Genomic DNA, 22,417 nt, shown 5'->3' with positions numbered 1-22,417 from the left:
ATCAAAATACCTCTGTCTGAAAGCATGCCTTTCCATCTGCAGTGCTTGAATAATAGTGTCACTAATAATCCTGGTGCATTGGCTCATTTCATCTCTGTATCATTATTACTATAATATAACTTAGTTTAGTTTACATACCTTCGCTCTGTCAGAAACGGTGCCTGCGGCTAACATTATTACTGCCTACTTTAAAGGGGAGAGCAATGGGGGAGAATCCAATGACCAGAATGAAGAGAAGCTAACTGTGATACTGGATGGGGACCAAAGATGATGTATACAATAAGTTTGTAGCCTATACTTTGCGTGGCTGAGTGAGGAGCCATGGTTTCTTGACATGCTGTGGAGGTTGCGAGGGGGGTCAAAATCACAACAAGGGTGCCTTTATTAATTAAATGTGGAAATCATGATATCTCACTGTCACGCTAGTATAAATCCAGTGCCTGCATGGATGGGGGCGGGGCATAGATTTCAACCCTGTTCACATATGTCATTTTAAATGCAGTTGATGATTGACAACACAGTCATGGCACACGTCGATTTGCTTCCCTGCATGTTTCAAAAGGGAATGGGGGTCAAAAACGTCATTTTACATTTCTTTGAAATATATGCCTTCAGTTAAACAGTAGTGGGTAATAAGAGCCTTCATCTCGGGGAGACGGTGTGACTGAAGTGGTTGTAAGGATGGACCACAACAACACATGGTGAATTCACCAAAAGCCTCCCTGAGTTTCCCCATCATATACTGTATCTCTCCCATGTAAAATATGTGCACCAACCCAAAGTGTACGGAGGATAGGAAAGATATTAATAACGGTTAGGTGGGAATTTGACTGTGGTGTTATATTGTTGGGAGTGTGACTTATATTCATTTCATTTCAGTTAAGACCTTTCGTTTTCCTTTAAATTTTTTTTTTAATACAAGCGGGACAGGTCCACAGGGTTAAACGTTTCAATTATTATTCCCGTCTTTGTATAAATATTCCCTATACAGTGGTGACAAATGATGTGCAGAGCCTGTACAAATTTAATGGTTAGCTCAAAATGAGGTCTCCTGTTGTCTCATTTTATATATCTCATTCAAGCCCATTATCTACAACATCTGAATATCAATAGGATACTGTTCCATTTGTGTCCAGTATTTCTTTTTTGACGAGTCTTAAGCTCCCACAATATAGGCAACATGGAGCTGAAGCACTACCACGTGTATTTACTCACAAGGTAGCACTTCTGAAGACATGTGTAAAAAGGGGGATGGACACATTTGCGCCTTCATGCCAGTGGAGGTGTGCCGTGTTATAGTGTATGTCAAACACGGTATTCATGAGGATGCGTTTTGTGAGTGGAGAGGACAGGGTGTTTTTTGATGGTGCAAGGCTGAGTTTTCGCCCTCCATGTCAGCAGAGGGAAATGGATAGCAAGCATGCAGAGATCGAGGTCATGTATCTGAGAAACTATAGCCATCTGTCACTGCATGGATCCCATTGTCGTCAAGACCACAGCCTCTTTAGATGTCTTGAATGTTCCGCTTTAAGGCATATCTAGCATGGATATGAACCCTTTCAGGACCACAGCTTCTTCAGATGTCTTGAATGGTCAACCTTAAGCCATATAGCATGGATATGAATAGCTATAGTTCAGGTGTCCATCTTTTGGAAATCCCCCCCCTCCAGAATTATATCTTAGAATTCTAAAACTCTATTGTCTTTCAACGGACAGTAACCATTGTGACATCGTCATTAGAGTCTTCAATTCTCAAAATGTAAATCTCACACGTCAGATCAACATCTGGATAAGTATATGTAAAAGCGACTAACAAATGAGAACAGTTTGAATAGGGTTCGATGGCTTGTGAGCGTGACGACTCTATAGACTAGAGGTATACTTAGGGGAGTTTGATTGATCATATAGGTTGTGGTTGATATGAAATCTGAAGGGCCACTTTCCCCCCTGTGATAAGTATACTGGTGAACTGGATTAAATCTCGTGAACACAATCAACATGATGATATTTGATATACGGTTGTGTTCACTTGACTTGACATGGATCTATAGGAAATACTTACATCACATCACGCAAGGCTGCTGTTGGAGCACCTCATGTTGCTGCATGGGCTCCTGAAGTATCTTGGCTGTTATTTCTATTTCTATTGTAAAGCTCATCTTCTAAACCACAGTGAGGATAATAAAGTATGTAGCAGTAATTATGTTGCTAATTTATGCATCTTTCTTGTATACCTCCTGAAATAGTAAGCGGAAAACAATGAGCAGAATAGGGAATTTGTTGTGCCCACAGTTGTGCCATAGAACGTATATGTATTTGCATGAGAAAAGCAACAACAACGACAACAACAACAACAACAACAACAACAACAACAACAACAAATGTTTGTCCATTTGTTGTGTTATGCAAGTGCAATTATTGCATATATGTGGAAAGCCAGAACAGAGCGCACTCAAATGAGATGCTCTTCCCTGATATAAAGGTTTCGGCTCTATATTCTGTGAAACGCTGTGGTAATATTCCATACGCACTCAGACCTATAACCACACCCTTCCCTTCCCCCCACTAGTCATAACTGATGAGACCTCCTCTTCCCAGTTTGCCATTTGTCGGCCGCCATCTTTACTCTCACACTCTCTGCCTAGCAACAAGAGCCGGGCGCCATTTTTGGACTAGCTATGTACTATACAATTTCATGTAAATATATCCATTTCACCTTGGAATTTGTTGAATCACCGCCTTGCTTCCCCGGGTCGCTGTTACGCCACACTCGACTTGAGTCCCGACAGTGTAACAGGGGGTGGGCCACTTTGTCACAAAAGGTCTTTGGTTTGATGTATCATCGTAACCATGTAAGGCATCTTGTGTAACCTATACATTGTCCGCTCCCACGCATGTGAACTCCGTACATTTCCAAATAATGTACAGGCACTTTTCTGGGGCTGGCGAGGCGTGTCAGCATTGTGAGTGAGTGGCTGTTGGTAGCAGCAAGGCTGACAAAGTGTGATTTTAATTGGATCTCTGGCTTTTCCCATCCTCCCTAGGTCAAGCCAGTAGTGCTTCGGCTCCCCAACTCACTTTTCTTTTCATCCACTCCTCTGTTTCCCCCCTCCTTTTTTGCTGGCTCCTCGTGTTCCTCCCTCTCATCTGTCTCCATCCTCTCCGTTCCTGGCTATCTTCACCCTCCATGACACCTTCACATTGGCCCCCTAATCTCTTGCCTTCTCGCCACTGTTGTCCCTCCCCCCGTAGGTAGGTGTCCTCATCTACATTCTACAACACATGGACCGCGGCTCATGTGTTTTCCTGTGATTTGCCTCTCACTGTGGAAAATTGCCACTCCACGTGGTAAACTGGATACAGCTGCATCCTCAGTCTCCTCTTTTAGTGCTGGTCTCATTTCCTTCTCATTATCCTTCGAGTGGAAGAGCAGGAGCGGCTTGGCACACATGTATCTTTGATGCTAACAATGTATAATGAGAGCAACATATGAACTCATGAACCCATCCGTAGCGTGAGCTACGACAAAGTTGCGCACCAATTTCTAGCCTCTCTTTGCAGCTACATTAAGGTTAGGGTTAGGGTTAGGTAAAGGTAAAGGTAAAGGTAAAGGTAAAGGTAAAGGTTATGGTTATGGTTATGGTTATGGGATCAGGATTAGAATTAGGGGCAGGGTTGCACTCACCAGATCGTAGGAAATCCAAGGAAAAGACGGCATGAGAAGAGCCAGAGGAGTGTGATTGGGGGAAATGAAGGAATGCTGATTGTAAAGGTTAGGTCTTAAAATGCATAACCAGACTGTCAAAAGGAAGATTAAACATGTGCGTCAGATGAGTGTGTAACTACAGGTGAATATCACAGAGTCACGTGACACCTTTTTGAAGAACATTCATAAGGTAATCTGTTTCATGTCTAAGCCTATGTTCATTTGACATTGCAGCAATTACTGGGGCTTTTAAAAAGCAGATTGTCGGCAGCAGGGCCCTTATGTAAGACAATGCATGCAATCATTACATCGAGGCGCACAGAGGCAAGTTTTGTTTATAGTATGTTATGGATGGTGAAATGTTGAATAGGAACATGGAGATCCTTGGGGCTGTGATCTTATGACTTAACCAGACTGATCCCTTAGATTTTCCCTCTCATCCTCATCCGCATTGCAGTTTTCTGATGTCAGATGGTGCCAGCCCCCTGTGTGTTGCTCAGTCGGTACCAGGGCTTATTAAACCAGTCCTCTATTCACACTTCCCAACTGCGGCTCCTCTGTCAACTTAAGCCCAAGCCCCTCCAATACCCAGCTCTGTGAGCAAGGAGAAGGCCCCGCCCATCATGGTGATGGAGTGGGGAAGAGGAGAAGGCCCCGCCCATCGTGGTGATGCAGTGGGGAAGAGGAGAAGGCCCCGCCCATCGTGCTGATGGAGTGGGGAAGAGGAGAAGGCCCCGCCCATCGTGGTGATGCAGTGGGGAAGAGGAGAAGGCCCCGCCCATCGTGGTGATGCAGTGGGGAAGAGGAGAAGGCCCCGCCCATCGTGGTGATGCAGTGGGGAAGAGGAGAAGGCCCCGCCCATCACGATATCTGATGCATTTTTGTCTTTTGATGCATTGCAATTTACCCTTGTGGATGGATCTGGATGGTGGTGGTCTTTTCCCCCTCTCTTTCATTTATTATCCATGCCTTACATAAGAGATATTTCTGACAGTTTCTGATGAGCCAGCCTCTGAGCAGCCACAGATACTTTAAAGGTCTCTTCAGAGCCAATCAGCTCAAGAGTTGCCCACATGGCTGACAATGGTTATCTCTCATGGCAAAAAGCAACAACACGTCGACAGGAGACTCAGAGAAGCAGCCTGCAGTATGGCCCCATGTTGCAAAAGGAAACAAATTTGCCTTCCAAAAAAAATCCACATTATTTCAAATCCACATCCAAGGTTGTTTTGTCTCATTGGAGTGAGAGTATGATGTGTGCGGAGATGTTTGACGTTTGTCCAGGGCTGGGAGCTCCAATGTCATTCTTCTAAGGGGATGACCGTTGCCTTTACCCTCTCTCTTCTAATCTCTCATACAGACCCTTGTCATCACAGATCAACCAGGATAGTTGCCTTAAAGTCCTCCTCTTGGCAAGGGCATTTGGCGGCTTTCATGTACGTGAAAAGCCAGATGAATACACTTAAAACTGCACATTGGAGCAGAAATGACTGCCTTTATCTGTGGCTGTGCTTCCTCACAACTCGATTTGATCTTAAGAAAGATTTAAAGAAAATAAAAGTTGTTATTTTTTAATATCTTTGCATATTGATGGACATTATACAGAATTCATTTGGAGCTCTTGTTAGAGACTGCTAAGTAGCCTTTGATCAGTATGCCTAAAGACCACAATGCCTTAGATTTGACAAACACAGCGCCTGTTGTCTCCGTCTCTCAACACCATCACATTTCATTAGCAACAATTCGGTGCCATGAGATATAGCATTTAAATACTTTTTCCCGTCCTCTATGATTTTTCAAATCTCCATCTTTTGAGGTTGAGCTTAAAGAAAGATCACATTGATCACGGTCCAGGGTGTTTCAAAGTGGCGTGTAATCGCGGGTGTTTAATTGTATCTGTTGCTGTATGCATCGCAAGGCGGCTGTGTAATCAAGCCTGTGAACTCGACATCTGAAGGAATGGATGCTGTTTCTGATCACATCCACATGCCGTCCGTTCACCGAGCATGATGCCGGTGTTGATGCTCTCGAGCTGGTTCTCCTTGGCGCACGGCTGCTAAATTAATATGCACTTGACATGCCGCGCTATGTAGGTTTTCTGCCGCTGTCATAGTGCGTGTACAAATGCTGATGGCCCGAGGGGCCGCCGTTCAGGAAGTGGTAAGTGAGTTGTACGCATGGTGATCTCGCTGTTAACCTATCAGCATTACAGCAACACCCCAGGGCCCATTGCTCTGCAATGATGGATGGAGGGTGGTGGGTGGATGGAGGGTGGGGGCAACCAGTACCAAGGAATTCCCCTTGGGCCTTTTCAATTACACTTAGCACCAAGCTCCGCACTGTGATGATATGTTGCTTTAAGGTTGTGACATTAATGGAGGGGGCAAATGAGATTTAGTGTGGTGGCTGACCCTGTAGTACAGAGTAGAGACCGGTACACTCTGAGGTGACGGCAGGAGAAGCAGCGCTGACAACTGCAAGACAACCTCGTAAACAACATTTTAGTAAAAAGCAAAAAGTATTTATAATCGTCGGAAATATCGTACCACAAAACCATGGGCCGTGGTGAGATTTAGGCCCCTCTGAAGTTGGAGAGTTAGTGAAGGCAAAAGTATGTTAGCAGCCATGGCCAGGGAGCATTGGGGGAGGGGGGGGGGTATGGGAGAGGGTAAACAGGCGCTAGTCTGCATGCCTTTGAGGAACCCAGGTAGTGGATTTAGGAGTGGCAGAGGGCAAGTAGTGGACTGTCCCTTCATCTTTTTGATGATCAATAAGGTAGCCTAACCTCCTATTGGACATGTGCTATGATATGGTCATTTGGATAATGCGTGTTTCTGTGTGTATACGCTTGTGCACGTTCAACATCAAAGAAAACTGCAGCGGGTTCGACATGCAGCGTCCTCTTCTGTTTGTGTCGCTCACATTCCGTCTGCAGATCAGCGCTGCATCGGTGACATTGCTGACTTTAGACTGTGCCGTCTATGTTCGTCCCCTCACACAGGTTACTTTCACAGAGATTCAAGTAGATCCGTCCATTTGCGGGGGAATAATCCTGTGTTTTAGATGTGCTGACAAGGCAGAGGATAAAGAGTTCCATCTCCTACGCGAGAACAGAAAGTAACTCATAGAGGTCCTCACTCCCATTATTCGAGCTGGGGGTAATTAGCACTCATCCCCTGCTCCACACACCCATATCCCCCACATTACCATAAACCTACATGGCTGCTGTTGTGAATGTCACATGTTATTCCTTTGGTTATGTAAGTGACAGAGTTATGCAATCCATACCATATAACCAGGAGGCCTCTCAGAAATATTAATCTGCAAAAAAAAGAGCCTTATTGCTCATGAAAATTCATAGCCCCTCATAGCCCCTCACACTTTGTTCCTATAGTACACGTTTGACGGCTATCAGGTCGTATGCAGAAACGTGATTCAGATTTTGGGGGAAATAGAGTGAAGAAAGGAGTAGGGGAAGGAGTTCTACTTTGAAAGGTGTGATGTGTGGTGTCCTCACACGACACAAGTACACAACACCTGCTTTGATAATCACTTAAGTTAAAAGCATGGATGCACCCCCCCCCTCCCCCCTGTGCTCTACATTAGACTGGAATGATCACCACTTGATCAAATGCAACGTTAACTACGCTCCGTGCATTATGTTCATTCGGAATATTCCTGTGAGCCTCGGAGAGAAACAAACACCCGATCCCGCCCAACACCCCCCACCCCCCCTATTACCGTGGAGCCCAAACCACCACACTGGGCTTTTCTCTGCATGTGTGTGTGTGTTTTGAAACGTTGTACCAGTACAGCGTTTTCTGACATATGAAGTAAAGACATCATCAGCCAGTTAAAAGGCAAACACAGTAAATGGATGTGGAGGCAGCGTGGGCCGCTGTTCATACATATGAACACAATGCCAGAGGCAACGTTGAAGCCACTGACATCATTATGTAAACACGCTTTATTATTCATCGTCATAATGAAATAGGCTTCTACTGCGTGGCAGTCTGTACATCCATCATCCGCGTGCCAGAGAACCACTGCAGCACATGCGCTCAGGACGTCTGAGGGGGCTCTCTGCGTACAGCATGCTGTAAGTCGCCCGGTTATGAAACAGCGCTTTTTGATCATTGCTACTTGATTTCTTTTGGCTTTTCCTTTGAACATTTCAAACCACTGGAACTTTTCTTTTTTTGAATTTTTTTATTTACAAAGCCTATTTAGGCAAGCAAGGGTTGGGGAATAATTAGGCCTGCGTGAGTGTGTGGACATGTATTCCCTTTCAATCAGTTTAAACCAACTCTACGTTAATTAATGTTCTGTGCCGTTACTCTCCCCAAATAATTTCCTTAATAGCGGCTGCAGTCCTTAGATCTATCGTCAGCAGAGCACATCATACTCCTTGTTATCCTCTCCTTTCGTTTGTTCGCACGCAGAATTCCCATTGACCCATATGTTTGATCTCGTTTTTGAAGTACACATAGTAAAACTCCAAGTTAAGAGAACAACGGAGGCACTATTATTAGTTGTATCTGAGGTGCACACCGAGCTCCTTCTGGAATGCAACATATGAGCGCGTATTCCCTGAGTGGAAGCATTACCATTTCATCTGGGTGAGGGGAAGGGCGGCGATTACCTCATGGAACTGGCTTGTTTCATCACGGGGAGACCAGGGGAATTGAGCTGACGATGCTGACTGTACACACACACACGTACGCATGCACGCACGCACACACGCACACACGCACACACACAGGCAGCAGAAGGTAGAGGAATTCCAGATGTATTTCACAAACATCACACTTGACAACTTGTGATGCCACCTCACTGATGTTTGCCTTGGAAGGTCCTTTCACTAACGACAACATCCTATTGATCCTCAACACCATTTTAACAACCTCCTCTCTCTCTCTCACACACACACACACACACGCACGCACGCACGCACGCACGCACGCGCACGCGCGCGCACGCACGCACACACGCACGCACACACACACACACACACACACACACACACACACACACACACACACACACACACACACACACACACACACACACACACACACACACACACACACACACACACACACAGTGTGTGTTAGCAGTCAGCGGCTAGCCTTGCCACCTTGTCCTGTCCTGCAGTGTCTCTGCTCGTCAGTTAGGCCTAGTAGGCTGCTGGGCATTATTGGACCAGCCCAAGAAGAAGACAGAGGATGATGAATATCAGCAGGGTAAATAACAGCTCGTCCCTCTGTGCAGAATTAATATGCAACGCTCATTTTTTGGAGCGCTGATTAGAAAAGGCTTCAGCACGTGATGAGTCAAAACAAGAAATACACTACTTGGATTACAATTCTGCTTTTAATTGGATAGATGAAAGAAGCAATTAGTTGCACTTGAGTAGATGTATCCCTTTTTTTCCAAGTCAACTCTTCCTCATTTAATAGAAAAGGGGGGAAAAAGAATAATGTCATTTATCCGTGGTTCAGCTTTCTTCCTTCCCTCTCAGCGCTGCTTCAAACTGACTTCAGAACGTTGTCACTGTCGTTTGATCATCGGTTCCCACAAGGGTCGGAACACAGGTTCAGCTACAGGTCAACACGCACCTCCACTGCTAGTGGATGTTCAGTGCCTTGCTCAAGAGCACTTCAGCAGTGTTGATGGGCACCATGGATAAGATGCTAATCCAATCCCTGATCTACACTCACAGTGCATGACCCTCCGAGAGAATTGAACCACAGACCTCTCTGCGAATGGTGAGCCTCTCTAACTGGCCAACCTAACATCCCTATACTATGTCCTGATAAATCTTGTATATCTGTAGCCATGAGGCACCTATGTGATCATTACTGGTGCAGCTTCACAAAGGTGCTACGGTAGCTGTTTAGGGGGCGTGAGGGGATGGGTATATTGATCAATCATGCTCCTTATTCGTCGGAGATGCTTGAATTGGCAGAGAGTCCAGCCCATTCGGGTGCCGTCAGGGGGACTGGATGACTGGTGTTGTGGCTCTGTTGTTGCGCAGACTTTACTCATCAATCAGAAATCAAAGCTTTGACAGTTGCCAACATTAAAGGGCCGCTCCTGGAGTGTCCTGTGCTGAGAGGCATACTTTCCACTGAGCATATTAATATAGGTCACAAGGGGACTTATCACTGATCATGAAGGGAGGCTGGGTACTCCTACAAGCCACAAGAGGCTTCACTCAACGCCTTTTACAGGAATGTATAATTATCAAAGACAGTGTGTTGGGGAGGCATGAAAAGGTGTGTGGGGATATATTAAGATGATGCTCTTTTATCAAAAACCAGTGCTTTGAATTGTAATATAGAAACAAAAAAAACAGCTACTCTGCACATTTAAGAGCTCTTTAGCTTGTCACGTAAAAGCACTCTTATGGTATGAGGTTGAAACCTTACTCAAGGGTTCTTAAAAAAAAAAAAAAAAAATCTAACCCTAACTAACCGTACTGTCATGCACTTGTCCTAATAAACGAACCTACACTGTAGCACTCAACACTTTGATGAACATTGTTGCTCAGCTGATAGAGTTGTGCCCTTCCTGATGGCTTGTCGTACAGAACTTGTAAGTCGCTTTGGATAAAAGCGTCAGCTAAATGACTAAATGTAAATGTTGTGTACACACAAGAAAAACTGAATGAAACCGAGTTGATTTACACCCTATACACTTCAGAACGAGGAACAGAGACCCATAGGATGAGTTTGTAGCCTAAAGGCACAGTATGCTAATTCTGGGTTAATCGTGGGCTCCATAGCTGTAGTAACCACTCTCACATTCAACAATATAACACATCTAATTGTAAGAACTAGGACACTCAGTTTATGGTTTGGAGACACTCTCAGAACAGTATGAGTTAGATCATTTTGTGTCCTGTACTGTTGTAACCACTGTCCTGCACTGTCCTGCTATTGTTTAATCACTGTCCTGCACTGTCCTGCTACTGTTTAATCACTGTCCTGCACTGTCCTGCACAGTACAGGACACAAAATGATTTAACTCTCTCTCTCTCAGAAGCAACAGCTGTGTCAAAACCTTTTGCTCACATTTCACTTATACTTATGCTAATATATATCTCTCTATTTTTCCCTAAGCAAGGATCTTATTGGCCATAAAATATCAGTTTGATTGAAGCTGGGGGTGTAGCCGTGTTTCATTTACATCCTAATCATGTCTATAATGTCACGCAAGTTGAACCTACTGTATAGATGTACGTAAATAAACGTAAAATGCTATGTCTATTGTATATTTCCACAATGCTACTTGATTAAAGCCACATTTAACTAATCATACAACTTTGACTTTTATTAGCAACTTAACGTTACAGTTAAAGCATTTAATCATTGTGGGGTATGTTGAGGTCAGAGGTTCTGTGTAGGATTGTTAGTAACTGTCTAACTGCATATATAACTGTTTCCACCAGTAACTGTCTAACTGCATATATAACTGTTTCCACTAGAGGGTGCTCTAGGCGGAGCCACTCGGGTACACCACCATGTGGCGAGTATAAATACAGATGTCTCCTCCCATTCTTTCTCTTTCCCCCAGTATCTCAGTGAGAGAAGACCTGTAGTGTAACTGCTCTGCCATGTGAATAATAAACCACGCCGATTAAGGGCTCAAGATAGAAACCATGCCTCTTGACCACATTATTGTCGCCCTATAGCCGAATTCTGTTAACAGGTTATGGGCCCAGATAACTCCGGGGTGAAATAATAAGGGTACTGTAGCAAGCTTAGCTAAAGTATAGGCTAGGTTAGCGCCGGGAGCACCGCATGGCTAGACGCTAGGCCAACAAGAGCTAAAGCTAAGCCTACCACCAACGAAGAGGATGGAAAACAAGAGAAGGGGCAAATGGCCATCATTCAATGGAGCGCATGCTATGCTGCATGCACGGTGCAGGGCTGAAGGAGACGATCCTGGCAGCCCCCACGGGAGAACTGACGGCGGAAGAGCAAGCCCTGGACGACCAGCGTAACGCAAACGCGTACTGTGAGTTAGCGCCGCTGCTCGACGACACCAGCTTGGGGCTGATATTCCGCGACACTAAAGACAGAGGCCGAGAAAGCCTGGAGGTGTTTAGAGAGCATTACATCGGGCGAGGAAGACCCAGAGTCGTGGCCCTCTACATAGCACTAACGGCCCTGAGGAAGGGGCCCACCGAGACTGTGACCGAATACGTCAACAGAGCGGAGCAGATCACGACGCCATTGAGGAGTGCCGGAGAAGCACCAAGCGATGGGCTAATGATGGCGATGATGATGAGAGGACTACCGGAGCTGTACAAACCGTTCACACTCCTGGTAACACATGGTTCAACGGACATGACGTTGGGACAGTTCAAGGCTAAGTTAAGGAACTTCGAGGCCTCAGAAGATACCTACCCAGCCGCCGCGGAGGCGGGAGAGAGGGTGCTAAGCCAAGGGAGAGAGAGGGTGGCGAGCGACGCCAAGGGAGAGAACCAGGACCACGACGGAACTGGCGTGTTGGCGATGCAGAGAGAAAGGCCATTGGAGAAGCGACTGCACAAAGACTGTCTGGTGTAGCTTCTGCAAATCCACGGGGCACACAGACAGAGCGTGCATGAAGAAACACGACCAGAGCGTGCGATACGCGCATGGGCAAGATGACGGCCATGGACGAGACGGCGGTCAAGGACGAGACAGAGGCCACGGACAAAATGGCTGCTATGGACAAAATGGCGGCTAGGGACAAGATGGCGGCTACGGACAAGAAGACGGCTGTGGACAGGATGATGACAGCGGACACGACGGCGGCGACGTGAGACGTGAGACGGATCGAGACGACGCCCGGAAAATAACGGGACAGGAAGACTGTGCTTTCGAGGCGCGGACGGCGTGCACAGCCGGACCGGCCCAGCTGCAGCGAGCCTAGAGAAGGGGACTGATCGTGGACACAGGTGCGTCATCCCATATCATCAACGACAGGAGTCGGTTCAAGAACTTTGACGACACTTTCCACCCGGAGAGGCACAACATGGAGCTGGCAGACGGGAGACGCACCTACGGATTGGCGCAAGAGAGAGGAGACGCACAGGCAGGGGGTGTGCGAGCAGTGTGGTCGCACAGGGCCTCGCGGGAAGGGGGGCCTCGCACAATTTAAAAAAAAAAAAAAAAAAAAAAAAAGTATTTTTTATGTTTATTTTTATTTTTATTTTTATTTTTATTTTATTTTGCGAGGCCCCCCCTTCCCGCGAGGCCCTTTTTCATCACAGACCTAAAATCTAGTTTTGCTTATATGCTTATATATTTCACATTAGACACGTTTGTTCCTGGCTCTGAGGCTCTGCAGGCAGCTCTGAGGCTCTGCAGGCAGCAGAATTGGTTTCAATGAGGGGAGGGGTTACAGGTAAGGTAGCGTCTGTTGAGTTCATTGTGTGTGTCTGTGTGCGTGCCGGGGGGGGGGGGGCGTGAAACGACTCATTGCCAGACGTGAGCGATTCGACTCACGCTCACGGCAATGAATCGGCTCTTATGAACGAGTCGCTCATGACCGACCCATCACTAGCGTCTGACTATTTCGCGCGTGCAGCATTGGAGGTTATGCCAGCCAAGATGAAGAGGACATCGTTCGGCAGATGGACTGAAGATGAAAGTTGTTGCATGTTAGACAGTTCAGTCAGGCAATCCCGGCTAAAGACAGGGACAGCTAGTTAGCTTTAGCTACGTTATAATATTGAGTGCTAACGTGTGGTTCAGTCGGGATATAGCCATGATGATGTCGGCTAGTAGCTAGCTTAGCTAAAGGCTAACTAGCGTTAGCTAACCTAGAGACAGCGCGTGCAGCATTGTTATGCCAAGATGAAGAGGATGGTCGTTCGGCAGATGAACTTCATCAACTCCACGCGGTTGTCTCCATCCTCTTGGACGTTTGGTGAGTTTTTAATGCACTCTATTCTATTCCCGCCGTGGATATCTCTCTCTCTCTCTCTCTCTCTCTCTCTCTCTCTCTCTCTTTCTCTCTCTCTCTCTCTCTCTCTCTCTCTCTCTCGGCAGCCAAACGGGCCGACTAGCTGTTGTAGTACTAGTAGCTAACGGTGTGTGGCCTGGTGTCAGCACCTGGTGAAAGGGAGGTGAGCTTGGTGTTTCATTATGAGAATATCTCCATGCTCAAGTCGGCTATAGTCCGCGAGGGACTTGTTGCCGGCACCGCTATGGTAAACACCACTCTGTAGTGGGACGTGTATTGCCTTCTTTTTCCCTTCTCTCTTCGTATGAGAAGAGGAAAACACAGCGGCTGTCTGAAGTGTTGGCCTGTATTGCTTTTCTCACGTTGTACAGTTTTTCAGTGGTAGCCGCATAGCTTGCTTCTGCGTTAGCTAATGGTTAGCGATAGCCGGGTTGAGCTAACTGTTAGCCAGTTAGCTGTTTAGCTACGACGTTAGCTGCCGGCTGCGCTCGGCTGGGAATGTTAGTTTGATGCTATCAGTTAGCCTAGAGTTAGCTGTTAGCTTGTGCTACGACCAGGCATGCGTTGTTCATGGGACGGGGTCCCACGGTGTGGGACCTCACTCGCTATTTGCATATCAATAGCTCCGGTCGTCAGGTGTGTTAAATACGTTCTCAGACACATTCACACCTAACCTTGTTGTGAAGACGTGTTACATTCCATTCGTAGAGGCAATTAGGCACTGTCTTTAGTCTGTGCCCAAGCGAGGGGACATTAAATGCGCATTCGCGGGAGCGCGCGCACGCGCAGGGAGCGCGCGTGCACGTGGTGCGTGTCACCCCAGATGATTTCAATAACGCACCACTGGCTACGACCATTGACATTAGCCGTGCGAATAGCAGGGGGCCCTGGCACTCTGACTACGACATCATCTTTGACAGAAGATGTAGTCGGGCCTGCACCATGACAAGGCTCCGGCCATAGCTTCTTTTTGTCCCGCCAGCGAGAGGCCTTTCGTCAACGTGGAGACCTGTGTTGCGGCCTTTCGCCCTGCGTTCCTTGGTGCAGGTAAGATGTCCATTGGACATTACCCCACTCTTCCTTCCTTTCCCTCCCGAATGTTTTGTTAATAACGATGTTTTTTTCCAGGCAAAACATATGTTACTTCACAACATTTGGAGATACGACATGTGCTGTGTGTGAATTGTCTTGGTCGTTTGTGTAGCTTGGGTAGCGTTGGCCAAAGCTGTGTGTGGCCTGGTGTCAGTACCTGGCTACTCTATTTGCAGTTAGCCTATTTAGCTGATGTCGGCCATTGGCTCCTTGCTACTTTGTTTTCTCTGGTATAGACCCTCTTCTCTTTGGATTTAAGTGTTGATCTTTGTCCTTTTGGATCTATGTATATTCATGTTGCCTTTGTGAAGTTATCTTTTCCTTCTGTTTTGTTCTTCCATTAAACGTTGAATATCCTTTAGGGGCTCATCTTTGCTTATCTCTCTCTCATACATGCTCTCTCTCTAACACACACACACGACACACAGACATGCTCTCTCTCTCTAACACACAAACACACATGCTCTCTCTCTCTCTCTCTCTCTCTCTCTCTCTCTCTCTCTCTCTCTCTCTCTCTCTTTCTAACACACACAGTCTGCCTATGGCGGCCTTTCTCGATGGCTAGGCTGTGCTCGCTGAGTCTGTACCTAGTCAAGGATCTTCAGTCACAGTGCTCAGGTATTCTGCCACTGTGTACTCTCTGTTTAGGGCCAAATAGCATTTCAATTTCTTTCCAATGTGTCTCTCTCTCTCGCTCTCTCTGTACACTGTATATTGACTGTAGAACGGGAGCTCTCTCTCGCTCTCTCTCTTGCTATATGTTGACTGTATCATGCCCAGCCTCGGGCAGTGCTATTATTTAAGAATATGTTGACTGTATGACAAGGACTATTCTCTGTAATAGCTGCTACTGCAGGCGGTGCCAAGGTATTCTTCGATAAAGGTAAACATTTTCTTGTCGAACCTGACGGTACAAGTACAACGTTTGACATAAAGATGTACCAGAGAGTATATTATCTGCAAATGGAGTGTAATGACAACGACAAGTGTAATAATGATATGTGTAGCGTGACGGCCAGCCACGATATTCAGAAATGGCACGAGCCTATGGGTCATTGTAATTACGAGGATTTACTGAAACTGCAAGGAGTGTCAGAAGGCATGCACATTGAAGGACAAAAGCGTAGACCTGACAAAAATTATGCAGAGTGCAAAACGGGGAAGTTTACTCAACCGAGATACAGAAATCCCACAGACAGAGTAAGGGTACCACTTGCATTAGTTGACATGGACCTAGCCGGCCCAGTAAGCAACGAGTCCATAGGAGGTTTTGGATATGTACTGTCTTTTACAGATGTGTGCACAGGGGCAGTGTTTGTTTACTTTCTCAAAGCAAAGAGTGACACGCCCCAGGCCACGGAGAGATTCCTGGCAGACGTAGCACCTTATGGTAACGTAGGATGCTTGAGGTCCGACAGCGAAACAGAGTTCACAAACAGAGAGTTCCAATCACTGTTGAGAAGGTATAAGATAAGACACGAGACGTCACGTCCATATCCCACACACCAGAACGGGGTGGCAGAGAGGGAATGGCATAACCTTTTCGAAATGGCTAGGAGTAAGCTAGCAGATAGTAACTTACCTAAGAGCCTATGGCATTATGCGGTGCAAGAAGCCGCTTACACCAGAAACAGGTGCTTTAATAGGCACTCGGGCACCACCCCGTATACAGCACTGACAGGAAAGAAGTGTAATCTAGCCAGAATGCACCGATTTGGATTAGTGTGTTATGCGTACCTGCAGGACAGGGGAAAGCCCAAGTCCAGAGGGGTAAAAGGATTTTTAGTAGGACACGACAAGGGAAGCCCCGCTTTCCTAGTTTATCATCCCGGTAAAGGGAGAGTGCAGAAACACATGCTAGTCGAGTTTGTCACGAAGGAAACATGTGAGAGCGAGACAGACAGAGGAGCCAGAGCTGGACTCCAGAGTAAGGTGTGTAGAAACAGAGACACATCAACCCAGTGTACTTAGTACGGTCGTGCAGGCAGACAGTCAGCGACCCCCAGAGGGCGATGACGAGGAGCACCCGAGGGTGACGTCAAGTGCCCCAAGCAGTGGGAGGTATCCCTCAAGGGAACACAAACCCCCAAAGTATCGGACAGACTATACCCGGAAAGGGAGTGACGAGGAGGACAGTACACCTACCCCCGTTGATTACTACTACAGGATAGTCAGTGGGGTAACCCCGACCGTTAAAGAGGTCACATTGTCCCCCGAAGAGGGCAGACAGACAGTGGGAGGGAAATGGGTGTATTCAACAAAGTTACCAGAGGGCAGACAGACAGTGGGAGGAAAATGGGTGTATTCAATCCAGGAGGGTATTGAAGGCCACGACAAATACAAAGTGTGGTTCGTAGCAAATTCCTTAAATGCTGAAGGAGGGTGGCTACACTGCTTAAAGGCAAGAAGTGGATGATTAATCCCAGGTTTAAGTACAGAGGTGGATGATTGTTTAATTCCATGTTTAAGTACAGAGGTGGATGACTTACCATGTTTAAATACAAAAATGGATCCCATGTTTAAATACAAAGGTGGATGACTTACCATGTTCTCAATGATGTAACTATGTGGGAAAGACCCTGAAACGTTTAGACATGTAGGAATGTAGATCAAGGGAAGCACCATGTGATCAAAGACTATCAGGAGGATGCTCAGAAACTGGAAATGTATAGAGATGCTGTGGGTAGCCTCATTTATTTAACAATGTGTACCCGCCCTGACCAATGGTTTGTAGAGAGTGGATTGTCACAGCATTTGGCTGACCCCATAGAGGAGCATTTGGATTACAGCCAAACATGTTTTTTTTGTTATCTTAAAGGTACAGGATATTGTGTGAGTTTGAATACAGACAGCTCACTGGTTTTGTGGAAAAACAAAGAAGCAGCCCACAATGGTACTATCAACTAGTGAAGCCGAATATACGGCTCTAGCTCTGACCATACATGAGTGTGTTTATCCAGAACAACTGTTAGGAGTGATGGAGATAAAATTATGAGTATATTGTTTAAGATGTAATAGGTAATTGGAATGTACTCTCTATACCAGACAATGTGGTTTTTGAAGATGAGGGGCATTTTGTCAACATCAGTTAAAAATGATGGACACTGTTGTTTATGAGGGCAACCAGGGAACCATTGTAATTGCTAGGAACCCAGTGTGTCAACATAGATGTAAACCTGTCAATATAGAAAATATCATCTCATCAGATCTATCATCAGAGAAGAAAGGATGACACTGGTTTACTGTCCAACGGACGACAGGGTAGCAGACACTATGAGGAAACCTGTTCCAAATTAAAATTGAAGGGATTTGCAAGGGTCATGTTTAATGTGAAAATATTGACTGTCACCCCCTGTTAATGTTTTGGATTATATAATTTCCTTTGTAAAATGTTTTTTCAAAGAAGTTATCTAGTATGCTAATACAAACCTAAGTGGGAGTGTTGAGGTCAGAGGTTCTGTGTAGGATTGTTAGTAACTGTCTAACTGCATATAACTGTTTCCACCAGTAACTGTCTAACTGCATATATAACTGTTTCCACTAGAGGGCGCTCTAGGCGGAGCCACTCAGGTACACCACCATGTGGCGAGTATAAATACAGATGTCTCCTCCCATTCTCCACTTGCACAATCTGAAAGTAGGCACTTCCGGCTGACTTCCGGTTGCCAATGGTACTTCCTGTCCCATCCAAATACATTGGTTTTAGCTACTTTTCTCCCCTTATTTAAACAATTTTGTCGTCACAGAGAGGCAATGAAACGTTTGTATTATTATAGTATAGAATGTATTTAATAAGCAAACGTTTGTCAGCAGGGTTTTTGGGCTGTATTTCATGTAAAAACATTTACTGTTAGTTTCCTTGCTCAGCCAGCATTAGCTAACAGAAGCTAGTGGTTAAACAGGCCGGATTAGCTTTGAGCTAACTATCTTTCCCGACCCATGTATTCATTCCATTCTAAACATAACGTTAGTTTACAAAACATGACCTGTCTATATAACGTTGAGGAACAAATTATAAGTGTGTGGGTGTGTGTTTTGGTGAACATTGGACTGCAAACAGAAAATGCATCACAGTTAGACAGTAGCTACTGTTAGCTGCCCTTCCGGATTAGCTTTGAGCTAACTATCTTTCCCGACCCATGTATTCATTCCATTCTGAACATAACGTTAGTTTACAAAACATGACCCGTCTATAAAAAATGTTGAGGAACAAATTATATAGACGGGTAATGTTTTGAACAACTAACGTTACGTTTAGAATGGAATGCATCGGCAAAGATCGTTAGCTCAAAGCTATTCCGGCCAGTTTATCAACTTCCTGTCATTTAGAAATATGATTTTATAGTGAAAATCATTACCAAAACGTCCGGAAAAACCTCACGGGAGCATTATAGACTGTCATACAAATGTACAAATGCTATAAGGTGGCAAGAAATGCACTATAAACAATACTTTGGGTCGGGAAAGATAGTTAGCTCAAAGCTAATCCGGAAGGGCAGCTAACAGTAGCTACTGTCTAACTGTGATGCATTCGACAGACAGACCGGCCCAGGCAGTTCAGCGTCGCGGAGCATTTAGCCTGCTGGCTACCTAGCTCCACTCGGGAGCTCCAGCAGCTTGTCGATGTGCTAATAGCCTCAGCAACCTAACGTTAGCTGGCTCCAGCAGATCGACAAGCTGCTGGAGCCAACCTAACGTTAGCTGGCTCCAGCAGATCGACAAGCTGCTGGAGCCAGCTAACGTTAGCTTGCTGAGGCTATTAGCACATCGACAAGCTGCTGGTTGAAGTGGAGCTAGGTAGCCAGCAGCTAACGGTAGCTGGCTCCAGCAGCTTGTCGATCTGCTGGAGCCAGCTAACGTTAGGTTGCTGAGGCTATTAGCACATCGACAAGCTGCTGGAGCCCCGAGTGGAGCTAGGTAGCCAGCAGCTAACGGTAGCTGGCTCCAGCAGCTTGTCGATCTGCTGGAGACAGCTAACGTTAGGTTGCTGAGGCTATTAGCACATCGACAAGCTGCTGGAGCTCCCGAGTGGAGCTAGGTAGCCAGCAGCTAACGGTAGCTGGCTCCAGCAGCTTGTCGATCTGCTGGAGCCAGCTAACGTTAGGTTGCTGAGGCTATTAGCACATCGACAAGCTGCTGGAGCTCCCGAGTGGAGCTAGGTAGCCAGCAGGCTAAATGCTCCGCGACGCTGAACTGCCTGGGCCGGTCTGTCTGTCGAATGCATCACAGTTAGACAGTAGCTACTGTTAGCTGCCCTTCCGGATTAGCTTTGAGCTAACTATCTTTCCCGACCCAAAGTATTGTTTATAGTGCATTTCTTGCCACCTTATAGCATTTGTACATTTGTATGACAGTCTATAATGCTCCCGTGAGGTTTTTTATATAGACGGGTCATGTTTTGTAAACTAACGTTATGTTTAGAATGGAATGAATACATGGGTCGGGAAAGATAGTTAGCTCAAAGCTAACCGGAAGGGCAGCTAACAGTAGCTACTGTCTAACTGTGATGCATTTTCTGTTTGCAGTCCAATGTTCACCAAAACACACACCCACACACTTATAATTTGTTTCTCAACGTTATAGACAGGTCATGTTTTGTAAACTAACGTTATGTTTAGAATGGAATGAATACATGGGTCGGGAAAGATAGTTAGCTCAAAGCTAATCCGGCCTGTTTAACCACTAGCTTCTGTTAGCTAATGCTGGCTGAGCAAGGAAACTAACAGTAAACGTTTTTACATGAAATACAGCCCAAAAACCCTGCTGACAAACGTTTGCTTATTAAATACATTCTATACTATAATAATACAAACGTTTCATTGCCTCTCTGTGACGACAAAGTTGTTTAAATAAGGGGAGAAAAGTAGCTAAAACCAATGTATTTGGATGGGACAGGAAGTACCATTGGCAACCGGAAGTCAGCCGGAAGTGCCTACTTTCAGATTGTGCAAGTGGAGAATTCTTTCTCTTTCCCCCAGTCTCTCAGTGAGAGAAGACCTGTATAGTGTAACTGCTCTGTGAATAATAAACCACGCCGATTAAGGGCTCAAGATAGAAACCATGCCTCTTGACCACATTATTGTCGCCCTATAGCCGAATTCTGTTAACAGGGTATTCACATGTATTCTTGAGTTAAATCTGTACATGGAAAATGTGCTATTTGGAACATATTGTAAACTCAGTTCTACTGCAGTGTTTAAAAATGATTCCAACGTAAACAAACCATTTACAACAACAAAATACATGAAATACAATTAAAAACTGATATATACATGTTGTCTATTAGTCCTTATATGAAGAGCTCAGTCAGTCAACTAGTGAATAAAAACATTTGTTAACATTTGGATCAATGATTGGGCCTTTCAACACTTAAGAAATACACTTTGTTGGTTAAAGTGAGTAAAGTTCACATACATATTTAGGTTAAGACAATGTTTAGCGTTAACAGTTTACCCCCAAGAACCATCACAGAACCCTTCCAGAAAGGTGTTTTCAGGTGAAAGAAGGACAACCAACACCATAACACCTAAGAGCTCACTCTTTCTTTAGTATGTATAGAAGATTTATTTGAAAACGGAAAACTGGGGTAGCATATAATATAGGGTATATGAAGAATACCAAGTGCTTCCAGCTATGAAGCTGTCCATCCACATGAATGAGCATGTTGCTTATCACAACAGAGCGAGCAAAATTCATTAATCATTTAGAAAATCTGTGTATTTGAAAAGATAATGCTGCTGCTTCACTGCCTCACCAGTGACTAGCACTGTTGCCACATAACATATCCCTATAGTTAGAAAACGTATTTGTGACGTGTGTGTTTTATAATATCTCTGACAAGGCAGTACATTATGACTCCACTGCGCGTTCCAAGCAATGTAGTTGCTATGCTCTTTTTCATAGCGTTTAGTCCACGTTTCTTTTAATAATTTTTCGCAAGAGACTATGATTCCACCTTTTTGTCTGTAGCAGGACACGTTTATGGACCGATAGGCCTTTGTGAGGAGTACTCTATTTATTTAATACAATTGTAGAGTGAACAGAAGAAGAAAATAAACAGGCCGACTAAACATACGATTCTTCTTTTGGGGGCCGAGGGAACCTTGTGTGAGGACACAAAGGGGGGGGGGGGGGGGGGGGGGGGACGTTTCCACCATGGAAAGTAAATTCTTTTGAAGTGGAACTAATCATCAGAAGGATGGTTCTCGTTGTCCTAACAACGCAGCTGAATTGGAATGAGCCTCCCCTTTTTTTTGTGTGGAAGATATGTTTTCTTTCTTTCATTCAAAACTGATGATGATAGTAGTTTCACGCCCCGTCCGCCCGCATTGTCGGCCTGGACTTTTTCTTTCTTCCCGGCAGATAAGTCTTCACTTGGAGACGCCGAACGCACGGCGGGGTGACTCTCTAGGACCGTGACGTCAGCCTCGCTCCTCTGTCCTACACGTTTTTTTTATTCCGTTATAGATTCAAAAGGGGAATCTCTGACCAAAATCCTCTCCAATAACAGTTCTTTCCAACAAGTGTGAAAAGAACATGTCTCTTCGACTGGCCCTCTCATTATTCACCAGTCACATTCCCCAACTATTCAGGTCTCTATTTTAATTCACTGATTGGTTTGAACAACAACAACAACAACAACAACAACAACAACAACAT

The 22,417-nt window shown here is 45.4% G+C and overlaps 1 protein-coding gene across 1 annotated transcript in view; it reads left to right on the top strand.

Moving 5' to 3' along the window:
- zic6 (zic family member 6) overlaps positions 1-22,417 on the top strand; it is a gene marked incomplete at its 3' end in the record, with an annotated part of 80,331 nt that overhangs the window by 5,733 nt on the left and 52,181 nt on the right. The window contains exon 3 of the mRNA XM_084332050.1: positions 2,331-2,383. Within this exon, the coding sequence (XP_084188176.1) occupies positions 2,331-2,383 (53 nt within the window). The remainder of the gene's footprint in view (positions 1-2,330; positions 2,384-22,417) is intronic.

Source organism: Notolepis coatsorum, assembly GCF_963971535.1.
Source record: "Notolepis coatsorum genome assembly, chromosome: 16".
NCBI classification, from domain to species: Eukaryota; Metazoa; Chordata; class Actinopteri; order Aulopiformes; family Paralepididae; genus Notolepis; species Notolepis coatsorum.
The sequence above is the reverse complement of the archived record's forward strand: the minus strand, read 5'-3'. Positions and strand labels throughout refer to the sequence as shown.